The sequence below is a fragment of the Schistocerca americana genome, chromosome 5 (assembly GCF_021461395.2).
Source record: "Schistocerca americana isolate TAMUIC-IGC-003095 chromosome 5, iqSchAmer2.1, whole genome shotgun sequence".
Classification (NCBI taxonomy): Eukaryota; Metazoa; Arthropoda; class Insecta; order Orthoptera; family Acrididae; genus Schistocerca; species Schistocerca americana.
Window position 1 is genome coordinate 553,596,761 of NC_060123.1, and position 17,711 is coordinate 553,614,471.

Here is a 17,711-nt window from a genome sequence, read left to right on the forward strand (position 1 = left end):
CAATTTTTTCAGCGCAACGCAATCTGACTTTCAAAAATCTCTACAAAAGAATGGCCCTGACTAACGATAACCTATACCTTTCATGAATCACTTACCTCACAAAAATCTTCTTTACTCAAACTACTGCAATACAGCGAGCGCCAATACTGCCAGCTAAATAAAAGATTCTAACTACTGAAGGCACTAACTACTGATAGGCATAGTTAGCAAATGAAAGAGTTTGATAGAGAACAAACAATGTATTTACCTTAATAATGTTCAAAAGTCATCATATATATATATATATATACATATATATATATATATCAGTTCATGATATCCACTATTACAAATTTACTGTTTCTTATGGACACACGTCCAGATCGTTCGGTCTCAAAATTCTGCCATCTCTCTCCCCACATCCACCACTGCTGGCGGCTCACCTCCAAAACAGCTTACTTACAAGTTAATCACACGCCTTTCGGCCCAAGAAAGTTGCTCCTGTAAGACCCAAGTAACCATAGTGGAAGCCATGGACAATCGTTTTCGTCGCCGTTAGCAGGAAATTACGGTAGATGATGAGGCAACTGCAGATCTATTACACCAGATGGGTGACACGCACGACCAACATCGCCACAGTGGCAGCATTAACGAAGTCTCGCCTGAAGAGGTAGAGGATACCTTGGACGAGGGTCCAGTGAATAAGTCTCCAGGGACTGACGGTTTACCAATCGAGGTTTAATGGACCTTGCTTGACTTCACGATACCCTGGTGTGTTACAGTTACTTATGTTCCCAGACTGCTCTGTACCACCTACTTTAGTCGTAGGACTTTTTATACTTGTACACAAGCCAGTGGGAGGGCAGTCGGTCAACGACTGTCGTCTTCTCCGAGGGACTTCGAGAGAGTGCACTATAACTTTCTGGGCGGTATGCCATTTCTCCTGAGGCTCTGAAAATCAGTAACTTGGTGGCGTTGAATATCGGGAGCGGCCGTGGCAGGGCGCAGTCACCCCGTCCAACCCTCCAACCAGTCACTCAATTGCGATATTTGGGAGTCACATTTACAAAGTATGTGTGTAGACTTAGAGAAAGCTCTTGACAATGTTGATTGGAATACTCTCTTTCAAATTCTGAAGGTGGCAGGGGTAAAATACAGGGAGCGAAAGGCTATTTACAATTTGTACAGAAACCAGATGGCAGTCATACGAGTCGAGGGGTATTAAAGGGAAGCAGTGGTTGGGAAGGGAGTGAGACAGGGTTGTAGCCTATCCCCAATGTTATTCAATCTGTATATTGAGCAAGCAATAAAGGAAACAAAAGAAAAGTTCGGCGTAGGTATTGAAATCCATGGAGAAGATATAAGGTTCGCCGATGATATTGTAATTCTGTCAGAGACAGCAAAGGACTTGGAAGAGCAGTTGAACGGAATGGACAGTGTCTTGAAAGGATGGTATAAGATGAACATCAATAAAAGCAAAACGAGGATAATGGAATGTAATCGAATTAAGCGGGATGATGCTGAGGGAATTAGATTAGGAAGTGAGACACTTAAAGTAGTAAAGGAGTTTTGCTGTCTGGGGAGCAAAATAACTGATGATGGTCGAAGTAGAGAGGATATAGAATGTAGACTGGTAATGGCAAGGAAAGCGTTTCTGAAGAAGACAAATTTCTTAACATCGAGTTTAGATTTAAATGTCAGGAAGTCATTTCTGAAAGTATTTGTGTGGACCGTAGCCATGTATGGAAGTGAAACATGGACGATAAATAGCTTAGACAAGAAGAGAATAGAAGCTTTCGAAATGTGGTGCTACAGAAGAATGCTGAAGATCAGATGGGTAGATCACATAACTAATGAGGAGGTATTGAATAGAATCGGGGAGAAGAGGAGCTTGTGGCACAACTTGACTAGAAGAAGGGATCGGTTAGTAGGACATGTTCTGAGACATCGAGGGATCACCAGTTTAGACAAGACACTGGCTCCATGCTGTCGGATTAATATCCCATTCATCCTGACTGTCGCCTCATGGACACTGGTGAACATCGCTTCATGTGCGAGTCGTCTGTCGTTTAATTGACACGGAACATCTTAGCTTGTTACCTCTGTGTCACACCTGTCGTGGCCAAACCACGGACCCTCCTCTGTCCGGGTGATTGTTACTTTCTCTGTGTTAAATATAATGCACATACATGGTTCAAGGAAATGGCCATCGGCAACGTCTTCCGCGAAGGGGAGAAAGTGGAGCATGATTACTAGTGGTATATGCAAAACGTTCAAAACGCCCGCGAACTCACACAGAGGTACTGTACACTCTAAGAAAATTATTTACGCAGTTTTCTCGTTGACCTCCATCCCTCTCCCCGTAGTTAGGGAGTGCCAGGCTCAGTTTGACGTTCCGCGCAGCATCACACTGAAGAGAGAACGTCCTGAACTGTAAATAGTGAGAAAGGAAAGAGACTAGATGATTCATAGACAGTTGCACGCATTGAGGATTTAGCAAAGCAGAATGAGTTTGTTCTAGATATTTCACACGGCACTGTTGAATATAAAATAAGCCAATGGCAGGGGCCAAAAAATATTTCAGTTCCACTGTTTCTTGAACAAAGATTATTGTAGCTGAAGTAGGACAACTAATATACAAATGTTATTTTCGTTTATCTTTTGAAATACATTTTTTGTTACATTATGTTTTATAGGAATTTAATTTGTACGAATTTACTGATTTTATTCATGTAATTAAAGAAATCCTATCGCCTAGGGAAATTTTTTATTATTTATCACGGGCAACGCCTGAAGAGAGATAGTTCATTTTTGGATAATAAATTAATCTAATTTTACATACCAAGTTTTTGAGTGAGCCTCACAATTCTTTCCTGGAAATTTATTTGCAGAGTCCTCTTGAATGCTGTAAGTACATTATTTTGTTGGGAATTTATTTGCAATCCCAAATTTTCCTTTGCCTTTCATTTTCATGCCATTTATGAGGATATTAATTGGGCTCTGAGCACTATGGGACTTAACATCTTAGGTCATCAGCCCCTAGAACTTAGAACTACTTAAACCTAACTAACCATCACACACATCCATGCCCGAGGCAGGACAGAAGCGCCTAGAACCGCACGGCCACCACGGCGGGATATTAATTAATACAATGTATTAAGCATTAATTCGGCTTATTCGCAGTCTGAGTAATGCAAAAACTGAAAACAAAAAAAGTTCGCCTATAAGGAATCAGCACCAGGACCCTCGCAAATAACTGTCTGCACTCTTTCTGCTGCGCCATCCGTTGCTCACAAACTGCGCTAACAGGGAAGGTTCATGCCTCGCTCGAATCGCGACAGAAGTTCTACATTTACTAAGCGCTTTGTCATCTGGAGCCAACGGCGTTTCCGCAGTGGTAACGCCTGTTCGTGTCAGTTAAGCGCTGTCGGGCTGGGCTAGCACTAGCATGTTGGCAAGCGGGGTGCACTCAGCTCTTGTGAGGCAAACTGAGGAGCTACTTGATTGAGAAGTAGCGGCTCCGGTCTCGTAAACTGAGATACGGTCGGAAGAGCGGTGTGTTGACCACATGCCCCTCCATATCCGCATTCAGGGACGCCTGCAGGCTGATGATGACACGATGGCCGATCAGTACCGTTGGGCATTCCTGGCCTCTTCGGACGGAGTTTAGTTTTTTAATTCGTCATCTGGAGCTCCACTTCTGTCACATTCATTTCTGAGAAAGCCCTGGATATACTTTGATCTTCTACTTGTTAAACTCAAAAGTGAAAATTTTCCTGTAAGTTCTGTACAATGGTCCACTCAGTCACTCCGCCAGCAGCGTGTAATGACTGGTACTATAAGGACGCAAAATGGAGATGTACTATTAGGGAACGGACAAGGATCAGTATTGGGCCCACTAATTTTCTCATTGCATGTTAATGATGAATCCCCCTGCAAATATCAACTACAGAGTGTTTCTATAAGAGCGTTCAAAATTGTAACAGGACACAGAGGATGCTCCACTGAACACTTTGAGGTAGGGAACCTGGAATCGAAAAAGCCAGCTTAAGGAAATAATAGGAATAAAATCAAATTACTGTGTACTTTTTTATTTACATCAGTTGCAATTAACTGCATTGACACAACAAACGTACAATTTTTACTGTATCTTACAAAATGTACTGAAACTGGGGGCAAGCAGCCTCAATCGTAGCGTGACATCGGCGAACAAGGTTCTGACGCACACTAACAAATATCTCTGGTGTGTTTCGAATCACATCACAGGAAGCTACAATTCTGGCAACTAACTCAATCTCCATATCCACTTCGGTCTCATACACAAGTGACTCCAGATATCCCCATAGGAAATAATCAAAGGGATTCAGGTCAGGCGACCTCGCAGGACTTGGACTAGGACCTGCCCTTCCAATCCAGCGACCAGGAAATGCAGCATGGACATGGGTGCGGATATCCACATTGAAGTGAGACAGTGCACCGTCATGTTGTATCCACATACTCTCACGAACAGCCAAGGGCAGATTTTAATTCCTGATACCTGGGATTCACAGTCATGTAGAACTTTATAAAAGACATATTTACGCCAGCGACTGTAACACTTTGCCGGCCGTGGTGAACAGGCGGTTCTAGGCGCTACAGTCTGGAACCGCGCGACCGCTCCGGTCGCAGGTTCGAATCCTGCCTCGGGCATGGATGTGTGTGATGTCCTTAGGTTAGTTAGGTTTAAGTAGTTCTAAGTTTCTCAGTTCTAGGGGACTGATGACCTCAGATGTGAAGTCCCATAGTGCTCAGAGCCATTTGAACCATTTTGAACTGTAACACTTTCTTTATTTCACGATTGCAATTTCGACCTTAGGTAATTATCAAGTGCAGATTTTTGTGGCTTTAAGACATGTCAACTTAAAATGAGCTGACACATTTATACGTCGTTGTCATTACTGTTAAATACACTCCTGGAAATTGAAATAAGAACACCGTGAATTCATTGTCCCAGGAAGGGGAAACTTTATTGACACATTTCTGGGGTCAGATACATCACATGATCACACTGACAGAACCACAGGCACATAGACACAGGCAACAGAGCATGCACAATGTCGGCACTAGTACAGTGTATATCCACCTTTCGCAGCAATGCAGGCTGCTATTCTCCCATGGAGACGATCGTAGAGATGCTGGATGTAGTCCTGTGGAACGGCTTGCCATGCCATTTCCACCTGGCGCCTCAGTTGGACCAGCGTTCGTGCTGGACGTGCAGACCGCGTGAGATGACGCTTCATCCAGTCCCAAACATGCTCAATGGGGGACAGATCCGGAGATCTTGCTGGCCAGGGTAGTTGACTTACACCTTCTAGAGCACGTTGGGTGGCACGGGATATATGCGGACGTGCACTGTTCTGTTGGAACAGAAAGTTCCCTTGCCGGTCTAGGAATGGTAGAACGATGGGTTCGATGACGGTTTGGATGTACCGTGCACTATTCAGTGTCCCCTCGACGATCACCAGTGGTGTACGGCCAGTGTAGGAGATCGCTCCCCACACCATGATGCCGGGTGTTGGCCCTGTGTGCCTCGGTCGTATGCAGTCATGATTGTGGAGCTCACCTGCACGGCGCCAAACACGCATACGACCATCATTGGCACCAAGGCAGAAGCGACTCTCATCGCTGAAGACGACACGTCTCCATTCGTCCCTCCATTCACGCCTGTCGCGACACCACTGGAGGCGGGCTGCACGATGTTGGGGCGTGAGCGGAAGACGGCCTAACGGTGTGCGGGACCGTAGCCCAGCTTCATGGAGACGGTTGCGAATGGTCCTCCCCGATACCCCAGGAGCAACAGTGTCCCTAACTTGCTGGGAAGTGGCGGTGCGGTCCCCTACGGCACTGCGTAGGATCCTACGGTCTTGGCGTGCATCCGTGCGTCGCTGCGCTCCGGTCCCAGGTCGACGGGCACGTGAACCTTCCGCCGACCACTGGCGACAACATCGATGTACTGTGGAGACCTCACGCCCCACGTGTTGAGCAATTCGGCGGTACGTCCACCCGGCCTCCCGCATGCCCACTATACGCCCTCGCTCAAAGTCCGTCAACTGCACATACGGTTCACGTCCACGCTGTCGCGGCATGCTACCAGTGTTAAAGACTGCGATGGAGCTCCATATGCCACGGCAAACTGGCTGACACTGACGGCGGCGGTGCACAAATGCTGCGCAGCTAGCGCCATTCGACGGCCAACACCGCGGTTCCTGGTGTGTCCGCTGTGCCGTGCGTGTGATCATTGCTTGTACAGCCCTCTCGCAGTGTCCGGAGCAAATATGGTGGGTCTGACACACCGGTGTCAATGTGTTCTTTTTTCCATTTCCAGGAGTGTACATTTTTACGCTTTTACATATTGCGAGCACCCTGCCAACTGCTGTTCGATTTGCCGCTGCAGACGTACTAAAGCGTGCCACAGTCATACACCGAACACGAGGTCCTTTCCTCTCGGAAGTGCCACGTGACCGTCCCGAGCCCTGTCTTCTTCCGACCATATCCCCGTGCCAACAGCTGCCGAGCCTTTCTGCAGTATCGAGGAAGGAACATCCAGCTTCTCGTAACTGCATTACATGACCTCGTTGAAACTCAGTGAGCTGTTGATAATGGCGTCTTTGTCGTCTTAGAGAGATTCTTGACTAACATTAACTCACTGCGTCCAATCACAAAGGTAGTTAACACACACGGCCGCTACTACGAGTACGTAAAGAAAACCTGATTTGGATCCTCATAGTGGTGCTACTAGTGCCACTCTTATGGCACTGACGTGCAATATGAAAAGACGTCATCTTTCACAAGTAGAAACAAGCTTACCAACTTTCGTTGACAGAGTGACGATTACTGAACTACACTCCTGGAAATTGAAATAAGAACACCGTGAATTCATTGTCCCAGGAAGGGGAAACTTTATTGACACATTCCTGTGGTCAGATACATCACATGATCACACTGACAGAACCACAGGCACATAGACACAGGCAACAGAGCATGCACAATGTCGGCACTAGTACAGTGTATATCCACCTTTCGCAGCAATGCAGGCTGCTATTCTCCCATGGAGACGATCGTAGAGATGCTGGATGTAGTCCTGTGGAACGGCTTGCCATGCCATTCCCACCTGGCGCCTCAGTTGGACCAGCGTTCGTGCTGGACGTGCAGACCGCGTGAGACGACGCTTCATCCAGTCCCAAACATGCTCAATGGGGGACAGATCCGGAGATCTTGCTGGCCAGGGTAGTTGACTTACACCTTCTAGAGCACGTTGGGTGGCACGAGATACATGCGGACGTGCATTGTCCTGTTGGAACAGCAAGTTCCCTTGCCGGTCTAGGAATGGTAGAACGATGGGTTCGATGACGGTTTGGATGTACCGTGCACTATTCAGTGTCCCCTCGACGATCACCAGTGGTGTACGGCCAGTGTAGGAGATCGCTCCCCACACCATGATGCCGGGTGTTGGCCCTGTGTGCCTCGGTCGTATGCAGTCCTGATTGTGGCGCTCACCTGCACGGCGCCAAACACGCATACGACCATCATTGGCACCAAGGCAGAAGCGACTCTCATCGCTGAAGACGACACGTCTCCATTCGTCCCTCCATTCACGCCTGTCGCGACACCACTGGAGGCGGGCTGCACGATGTTGGGGCGTGAGCGGAAGACGGCCTAACGGTGTGCGGGACCGTAGCCCAGCTTCATGGAGACGGTTGCGAATGGTCCTCCCCGATACCCCAGGAGCAACAGTGTCCCTAACTTGCTGGGAAGTGGCGGTGCGGTCCCCTACGGCACTGCGTAGGATCCTACGGTCTTGGCGTGCATCCGTGCGTCGCTGCGGTCCGGTCCCAGGTCGACGGGCACGTGCACCTTCCGCCGACCACTGGCGACAACATCGATGTACTGTGGAGACCTCACGCCCCACGTGTTGAGCAATTCGGCGGTACGTCCACCCGGCCTCCCGCATGCCCACTATACGCCCTCGCTCAAAGTCCGTCAACTGCACATACGGTTCACGTCCACGCTGTCGCGGCATGCTACCAGTGTTAAAGACTGCGATGGAGCTCCGTATGCCACGGCAAACTGGCTGACACTGACGGCGGCGGTGCACAAATGCTGCGCAGCTAGCGCCATTCGACGGCCAACACCGCGGTTCCTGGTGTGTCCACTGTGCCGTGCGTATGATCATTGCTTGTACAGCCCTCTCGCAGTGTCCGGAGCAAGTATGGTGGGTCTGACACACCGGTGTCAATGTGTTCTTTTTTCCATTTCCAGGAGTGTACATAAAAAAACGTAAATTAGTTACAAACTACAGCGTACACACACTGTATTCAACATGTAAACGTACCTACAGATATTCGGATTTAAGTTATGACATATTCTATATGCCTACTATCATTGGCGGTGACGTGGCGCGGACTAATAGCGAAATTCTGCATGGCCCGCTGAAGTGTCGCAACGTCGATGCTGTCGATGACTTCCTGAATGGCTGGTTTCAGCTCAACAATGGTTTTGGGGTTATTGCTGTACACCTTGTCTTTAATACAACCCCACAAAAAAGAGTCGCATGTGTTCATATCCGGAGAATATGGCGGCCAATCGAGGCCCATGTGTACCTCAGAGCCAAAGTGCCGTCCCCAAGGTACTCCTTCAGGACATCACTCTCCTGGTTCGATGGGGTCGAGCTGACACATTTATATGTCGTTGTCATGAATGTCGTTGCATGAACCACATCTTGACGAAATCGAGTCGCTTTGAATAATGGGGATGAGATCATCTTCCAAACCCTTCACCTACCGTTCGGCAGTCACCGTGCCATCAAAGAACACCACAGCGATTATTTCGTGAGTGGACATTGCACAACCACACAGTCACCCGTTGAGGGTGAAGAGACTTCTCGATCGCGAAATGCGGATTCTCAGTCCTCCAAATGCTTATTAAGGAACCCATTCAAACGAATGTGGGCTTCGTCGCTAATCCAGACTACTAATTCCGATCATGTCCTCCGACCAACCGTGCAGTTTGAATGTCCTAACGCAAGCCGTTCAGAAGTTATGACCAATTCATTTCCTATATTTCAATAATTGTCACCGTGTATGTCGCACCACGCCTTGGTGTTGAGATTTTTTCCCGTCAGCGTCTTATTAACATTATTACTATTCCATTGAACGTTTCGTAATATCTTTAGTATTTGTTGTTACTGGTCAGATGTAAGAGAGGGCCTTAAGGTTCCAATCTGGCCAGGCCAAATAAGCAATAAGTAAGATATACCACGAAAGAGGTGATGGCAAGCACGCGCATTCCATTCTACAAACCGTAGAAACCTGTAATAGGAATTGAGAAACACGCTGTATGAGCAAGTAATTACAAATCAGGATGGATACACGCCTATTGGGTACCCTGTACTTACCAGTGCGGTGCAAGAACTGGTGTGTACGGCAAGTCTGCTTTATATGTAAGCGACAAGCGAAACAGACAAACGTTAAGCCGGAGAAGCGTCAGTGGCAGACAAGGAGCCGGCACTGCGCGTAAAATATTAGGAAGCAGCTCATCTCGCGAAGGGGCCAGCCGGTTATTTACACTGGCGTCGCGAAGGGGCGGCGTGGGGCCGCGTGGTCGGCCCGGGGGCGGCGCGGGGCGGCGGGGGCGGTGGAGGCGGAGGCGGCCCGGGTAAACAAGAGTGCAATCTCGGCGGCGGCACAGGGCGAGCGCACTCGGGGCCCCGTTATGAATAACCAACCTGCACCCGATTATAGTGTGGCGGCGCAGCCAACCTTATTGGCCGAGAGCCTTCCGCTACTACCCGTCGCGCGCGCTTTCGGCGGCTCAGCCCGGGACCCGCGCCCCGCGCTTCCGCGGCAGGTGTTTTCGGAACGGCCGCTACACCCATTTTTCTCGGCATCAACTTTTTAACGAGTTTCCTCGCTGCCATTGAATGGCGCGGCAAGGGCGGCGCGCGCAGAGCAGCCTAGAAGCCGGGCCCCGCGGAGCCAAAGCAAAGCGAAGGCAAAGGCGGGCGAGCACACCGCGGCGGCGGCGAAGGCAATTCCGTAAAGTCTCAACTATACTTTAACAAGAAGAATGGTCAACCTCATCAAAACATAACGAGACTCCTTTACTCCCCAAATCACATTATAACTAATTGAAGTAGGGGCTAGCCCCGAGGAAGAGAGAGAGGCACTGCTGGGGAAAAAGGGGAATCCCCGACAGAGAGCCTGTCGCGGGTAGGGGTTGGGGGATTGGACAGGGCCAAGAGAAAAAAAGGGGGTGGGTCTTCGCGTAAAAGGAAAACCCGAAGAAAAGCCAGCGAGCCGGAAGAGAGGGGACCACCAGTATCGGAGACATAAAACGCCGCCTATGAATTTCAGCCTATCAAAGGCAGACATTGGGAGAATGAGATGCTCGAATTGAATGCATGTGTCGTTATTGGGGCAATAAAAAGAGAACCGCGGAGGATCCCCGGGGCGCGCCATGCTTGTAAAACAATTATTATGTAGCGGCGCCGACGACGAGGAACGCCTCGGTTTGTAACCGTGAAATAGCTGCACTACAGATACGGAAAAAGACGAGGCGAACGGCGCATCATAACGTTTACGTAGAAGAGGTCGATAAATTTTGATGTTACTGCAAGCACGAATGCCAGTTACAATTCCGAACCATTTTGTGTTTTGAAGAGACAACACAGAAATCCTCTGTGACTTATAGTAACACAGCAGTTGCGCAGTATCACAGAGCTTTTCCGGCCACACGATGTGTGGTACTGTATACAACTAATCTAATTAGCAATTAAGCTAATTAATCTAGTGAGTTTACTACAGGTCCAGTGTATGATGGCGTACCTAACAATTACGATATATAGCGCGGCATTATGGAACATGATAGGACGTTAAACTTACGAAAAACAACCATCTACGATTTAGCCAAAGCATATTGTAATATTTTATAGTTAGTAGTGAATCCCTGACGGCATACATCTTGCGGGTAATACGTGAGCTATGTACTAATGCAGAGATCACCTTATCGCACAGAACTTTTGCCACCTACACATGTACTCTACTGTATACAGGGTGCGGCAGCTAAAATAGATCACCTGCAAATGTATCCAGAATGAATAAATATGTGAAGGTGCAGTTTTCGCCAAGCTATAGCGGACAATATGGCGAATTTACTGACGTCCGCAAGTCGCTGAATTACGACACCATCTTCGTTTCTTCCTAATGGTACTGTGCATTTTTATCTGTGGCATTTGAAAGAAGCTTCTAAGAGAACTTCAGCGTCAGAGCATGATGGGACTTGGTCAAATAGTATCAAGAGAACAGCGCCGCGGACCGCTGTCCCGCCGTCAGGAAAAGAAGTTCCACATACGCCTGCGCTCTTACACCAAGTGTAGACAAGCACGTACCTCAGGTACGGTTCGTGTGTTTGTTATCACGGCTGTCATATCGACTGCTCCAAATGTTGGCCGCTTACTCTGGAGAAACGATACTCCACGTCGAATTTCATCTGGAGTTTAACGGCAGCACATTCCCGTGTTATCAGCCATTTCGTTGTTTCGTCAGTCGTCGGTGTTTTCTAACAGACCTCTTCTTTTAATTTTCGCCAAGGTTAAAAGTATAGAAGTGTCCAGTTTGGTGAGTGTGTAAATCATTTTCCGTTTCTTGAAAGACCGTTCCAGTGCTCTCCAAACGTTCTCTAAAGACAGGGTCTGTCATTACATGTGGGGGAAAGGACGGAAATCCATCATGTTCGAGCCACATTCACTGTCTTATGTCCAGTGGGATGTCTTCCAGTAACACCGGCAGCAGCGTGTCTTAGGAACTCGAGACACTTGAGTGTTTAGATTCCCATAGATAAAACAAGGATCAATGGTGCAATACTTGAAAAATACGCAGCGAACGTCAATAAACCAAGGCTTTGTTTCTATCCACTTCTTTGCGTCAGTGTGGATCTTCAACCGAAGATTAGTGCATATTGCGAAGATTGACTTGCCAAACGTTTCAAAACAATGCTACTTCCTTAAGAAAAATTTGGCATAGATATGCCTCATCAACTTGCATTATTCAAAGACAACAATCAGAGAACCGTAAACAATTTTGGAACTCATTGCCACAACGCTGTAGACGCAGCGAAACATGAAGAGGACGAAATGCTGTGGAATGTAGTGTTTGCAGAACGCTTGTTTGGTCGATGCCTCTCGTACCCAAAGGTGTCACTTCCTGACATTTGTTGTTGTTTGTTACTGCTGCTAAAATGTTAGTTTTATTCCTTTCATCACTTGCTTTCTCCTCGACGAGTTTTACTCATCACAAATTCAGTTTCTAGAGCTTTTTTCTATAACGTTTGCAAAGACAGATCTTGAGTGATTGACAATATCTGGATATTCTTCAGCACACAACGGTACTGCTGCTGTAATAGATCGACGACAATCTCCATAAACGTTATTCACTTTATCGACCGTCCATACGCTGTGAATGACTCAGTAGCTTTTCGAATAAGTTATCTGATTGCTACATCAGCAGAACATAGACTACAAAATTGTTAAGGCTTTCGTGGCCACTTGTTGACAAACTGCCTATTGGCTTCTGTCTCGGGTTCTTCGGCCGACGTTCACCTAATGATTTTTCTGACGTTTCGCCAGCACGAGTGGTTGGCATTGTCAAAGCTTCACCCTCCATTCACCACCGGCAATGGATGGTGAAGCTTTGACAATGCCAGCCACTCGTGCCGGCGAAACGTCAGAAAAATCATTAGATGAACGTCGGCCGAAGAACCCGAGACAGACGCCAATAGGCAGTTTGTCAGAACATAGACTGCCGGGCTTCAACTGCACAAGTGAACGCTAGAACCATACGCGAGGCACGAGTTTGCTTACATCTAGTGTAATAGAACTGACATTTGTGGATCCTCTTCTCCTAACGGCGGAACAGTAGTTTGCGGCGCTGTTGCCTTGATACTACAGTGAAGGGCCAAAGAAACTGGTACACCTGCCGAATATTGTGTAGGGCCCCCACGAGCAATCAGAATTGCCGCAGCACGACGTGGTATGGACTCAACGAATGTCTGAAGTAATGCTATAGAGAACTGACACGATGAATCCTGCAAGGCTGTCCACAAATCCGTCAGAGTACGAGGCGGTGGAGATCTCGTCTGAACAGCACGTTGCAATGCATCCCAGGTACGCTCAATAATGTCGATGCCTGGGGAGTTGGTGGCCAGCGGAAGTGTTTGAACTCAGAAGAGCATTCTTGGAACCACTCTGCAACAATTTTGGACGTGTGGGGTGTCACACTGACCTGCTGGAACTGCCCGAGTAGGCAATGAACAATGGACATGAATGGATGCAGGTGATCAGACAGGATGCTTATGTGCGTGTCACCTGTCAGAGTCGTCTCTAGACATATCAGATGTCCAATATTTCTCCAACGGGACAAGCCCCACACCATTACGGAGCCTCCACCAGCTTGAACAGTGCCCTGCTGACATGCAGGGTCCATGGATTGACGTCCATCAGTTCGATACAATTTGAAACGAGATTGGTCCGACCAAGTGATTTGTTTTCTGTTATCAACAGTCCAGTTTTCCCAGGCGAGGTGAGGCGTAAAGCAAATTCGTGCGGTCATCAAGAGTACACGAGTGACCCTTCGGCTGCGAAAGCTCATATCGATGATGTTTCGTTGAATGGTTCGCACGCTGACGCTTGTTGATGACCCAGCATTGAAATTTGTAGCAATTTGCGGAAGGGCTGGACTTTTGTCACGTTGAATGATTCTCTTCAGTCGTCGTTGGTCCCGTTCTTGCAGGATCTTTCCCCGGCCGCGGCGATGTCGGGGGTTTGATGTTTTACCGGATTCCTGATATACGCTCGTGAAATGGTCGTACGGAAAAAAATGGTTCAAATGCCTCTGAGCGCTATGGGACTTAACATCTGAGGTCACCAACCCCCTGGAACATATAACTACTTAAACCTAACTAACCTAAAGACATCACACACATCCATGTCCGAGGCAGAATTCGAACCTGCGACTGTAGCTGTCGCGCTGTTCTACAATGAAGCGCCTAGAACCGCTGGGCCACAACGACCGGCCGTACGGGAAAATCCCCACTTCATCGCTACCTTGAAGATGTGTCCCATCACTCGTGTGCCGACTGTAACACCACGTTACAATTCACTTAAATCTTAATAACCTTCTATTGTAGTAGCAGTAACCGATCTAACGACTTCGCCCAGACCTTTGTTGTCTTATATAGGCGTTGCCGACCGCAGCGCCATATTCTGCCTGTTTACGTATCTCTTTATTTGAATACGGATGCCTATACTAGTTTTTTTTGGCACTTCAGTGTATGATGCCGCAAAGGGTAAGTACAGGGACTATTTTTTCTCAGATCTAATCTGTTGTGAAATGGAAACCGCAGTGAGAATCAAAAATATTTTATTTTCAGCATCTGGCTACGTCTTCCATCTGCCTCTCTACATAGCCATCTCTCCGACTTAACAGCGTGGTACCAGCTTTGCAGTACCCTCGCCATAGAAAGCAGCCGCCAGTTCCCCACGCTTGTCTCCGGCCCGTTGCCTGAGCCAAAACGCTGTCCTCATAGCCAGCGGTTTATGTGAGCAAAGTGATAAAAATACGGGGGACCAAGTCCGGGTTTTATGGTGCGAGATCAGCCACTTCACATCGTAAACGCTGCAGGAGTGTCTTTGGTGCACCTGCAGCGTGCGTCCGAGCATTGACATAAAGAAGGAGAATGAGTGATGACAACATTCCTCTTCGCTTATTCCGAATTGCTTTTCGTAGATTATTTTCTCAAATCGTCTGATCCACTCGCTGAACAAGAACATCGGTTGACTCTCGGTACTTTCCTTGACCGCCTGCATCATATAAGTCTGCACGTCCTTCATCGAAATTCCTGTACTGGCCCAGTATACAGGGCGAATCACTTAAAATCTTCACCGCAAATATTGCGGGAATGGAACGTGCTGTAGACGTGCGGTGTTTACAGATTGGATTGGTAGTCAGGAGCTCCTATTGTTAGCCAATTAGCAGATTGTAATATTACTTAGAAAGTGAGTTTTTTTTGCAAAAATGGAACAATGCCTATTGACACTGACAGACTAAAAGCACAGTAAATTAGAATGATAGTAGTCTTTGTTGCAGGATTCTAGCGCTACGCGTTAACGAGATATCGTATTTTGGAAAGTTCTCCCACCGACACTTGTACAATACCCGTGGTAGCACACACTAAACAACATAACATGTGCATACACAAGTAATGAGACATTTCACCATCAAAGGCTGTGTTCAAATTGACAACCAGCAGCGACAATACACGCTTCCAGTCCGGTATGGAACGACTGCTGCACACGTGCGAGCATTTCAACGGAGATGTACGAGAAGGATGTAGTAACACGTCGCCGCATATCATCGGGTGTAATTGATATGTCCTTGCAGACAGCGTCTTTCAGCTTTCCTCACAGGAAAAAGTCTACAGACGTCAAATCCGGAGAACGGACCGGCCAAGATACAGGTCGTCTGCGTCCAATCCAACGATTTGGAAACAGTTCGCGAGGACATGAAGTACCTCGTGTGCTATGTGCTGGACAGCCATCAAACTGGTACCACAGGTCCCTACTACTCTGCAGAGGAAGGTCCTCTAGCATTTTGTTAGGAGGCTGTGATACCTGTGCACGTTCAGCGTTATGTCTGTGAAAAACGGGCCTGCGAGCAGTTGGTTAACTATTCCATACAACACGTTTGCGCTCCATGGACGCTGACGTTCCAGCTGACGAAGCCAACGGGGACTGCGAACAGACCAATAGCGCAAGTTTCGGCGGTTTACCTGGTCACTAACGGTAAATTTCACTTCATCACTAGGCAAGATACAAGATACATCTGAAGTGTGCTGTCGTAATGCTTGAGTAATGAAGTTAGTACGATTCTTATTATCTTTGCCATGCAGATCTTCATGGAGAGAGATGGAACCTATGTCGATGGAGAATACACAGGACAATTCTTCGTGCACTTGCGCGGGAGCTGACGTGCGCAATATTAATTTCCCTCTCTTCTGTCGTCACTTGTTGCCTTCTGTTACGTTGTGTAGGTGTTACACTACCACTATCGCACAAATGGTTAAAGAGGGTTATAAATAACTGCCAAGATGGATGACGTGTATTGAGATATCTTGCCCCCTACACCGTACAAAAAGAGCTGCGTTCTCCCTACGCTCTCCGTGCACCATAACCATGTCGGATCGGTTTTTTCTGCACTGCTAAATCTCTTCGACCACTCAAGACCTACCGCTTGGACTATCACACACTAACTGACTAGCAAGTTGCGATGTACTCAAGGAGCCGGCCTGAGTGGCTGAGCGGTTCTAGGCGCTACAGTTTGGAACCGCGCGACCGCTACGGTCGCAGGTTCGAATCCTGCCTCGGGCATGGATGTGTGTGATGTCCTTAGGTTTAAGTTGTTCTAAGTTCTAGGGGACTTATGACCTCAGCAGTTGAGTCCCATGGTGCTCAGAGCCATTTGAACCATTTTGTACTCAAGGAATTCACAAGCACATCGTAAACAAACATAACAACATCGTACCCAGCAACTACGCGCGTTTAAAGGCAGAAACAAGTGTCGGTGTGGAAACCTTTTCTAATACGAAATCTCGTAAACGACTCACACTATAATCCTGAAACAAACACCACTAACATACCCTACTCTATTTTATGAACGTCAATAGGCACTTTTCCAATTAAAAAATGATTGTCTGTACAAAAAATGCACTTTCTAAGTATCATCATAATCTGTTTATTGGCTACCGATGCGAGCCCCTAACTACCAATCCATTCTGTGAAAACCGCACATCAATAGCACTTTCCATTTCCGTAATGTTTGCGGTGTAAGTTTTAGGTGATTCACCCTGTATACCCTCCCAGCTCAGCCATTCCATCGGCGCACTGCATTTGAGCGGCGCAGTCTCCGCACCATCGGTCGAATGTGCTGCTCAACTACCACAGCCTCACAGAGTAGCATCATCAACTAGCCGGAGATGCTGATCTACGAGCCTCCAGCCAGGCCTGACGAATTCAGTCTCCGAACTGGATCCGCCGAGACCAGGTTGCCGTGTGTGTGTGCTGTCGCCTGACACACCAGCAAGTCTCCAGCCAACCTCTCTCGGCAGCAAAGCCTCTCTGCGCTGCAGAGCTGATACCAGACTTGCGTCACCAGGGGCGCCGTCGTCGCCAGACGCTGTTGTCCCGTCACACCACTCCGCTGTCCAGCAGAGATCACCCGCCACTACTAAGCCACTGTGGATGGCAGATGGGCCTTCCTTATGGAAGCATCGAATAATAAAGAATGTAGGCATTCTTGACTCCGCACCATCGGTAGTACTGGAGGTCGCATTCCACAACTTCCCAAGAACGCCGCTCTGTGGCACGCGGCTATAGCACTGGATAATGAGTTAAGATGAAACATAATTGGGACCCACTCTGTCAGAGAAAGCACGAACCAGAGAAGTGAGACGTACTTGACTGTATGCGACAAGTAAACTGGAAATTCCGTGTGGCTATGGCCTCCCGTCGGGTAGACCGTTAGCCTGGTGCAAGTCTTTCGAGTTGACGCCACTTCGGCGACTTGCATGTCGATGGGGATGAAAATGATGATGATGATAAGGACAACAAAACACCCAGTCTCTGAGTGGGGAAAATCTCCGAC

The 17,711-nt window shown here is 47.8% G+C and overlaps 1 protein-coding gene across 1 annotated transcript in view; it reads left to right on the top strand.

The window, feature by feature from the left end:
- The window catches only part of LOC124616524 (natriuretic peptide-like), a 41,151-nt gene extending 31,414 nt beyond the window's left edge, over positions 1-9,737 (top strand). The window contains exon 2 of the mRNA XM_047144839.1: positions 9,543-9,737. Within this exon, the coding sequence (XP_047000795.1) occupies positions 9,543-9,737 (195 nt within the window). The remainder of the gene's footprint in view (positions 1-9,542) is intronic.
- The last annotated feature ends 7,974 nt before the right edge of the window (positions 9,738-17,711 follow it).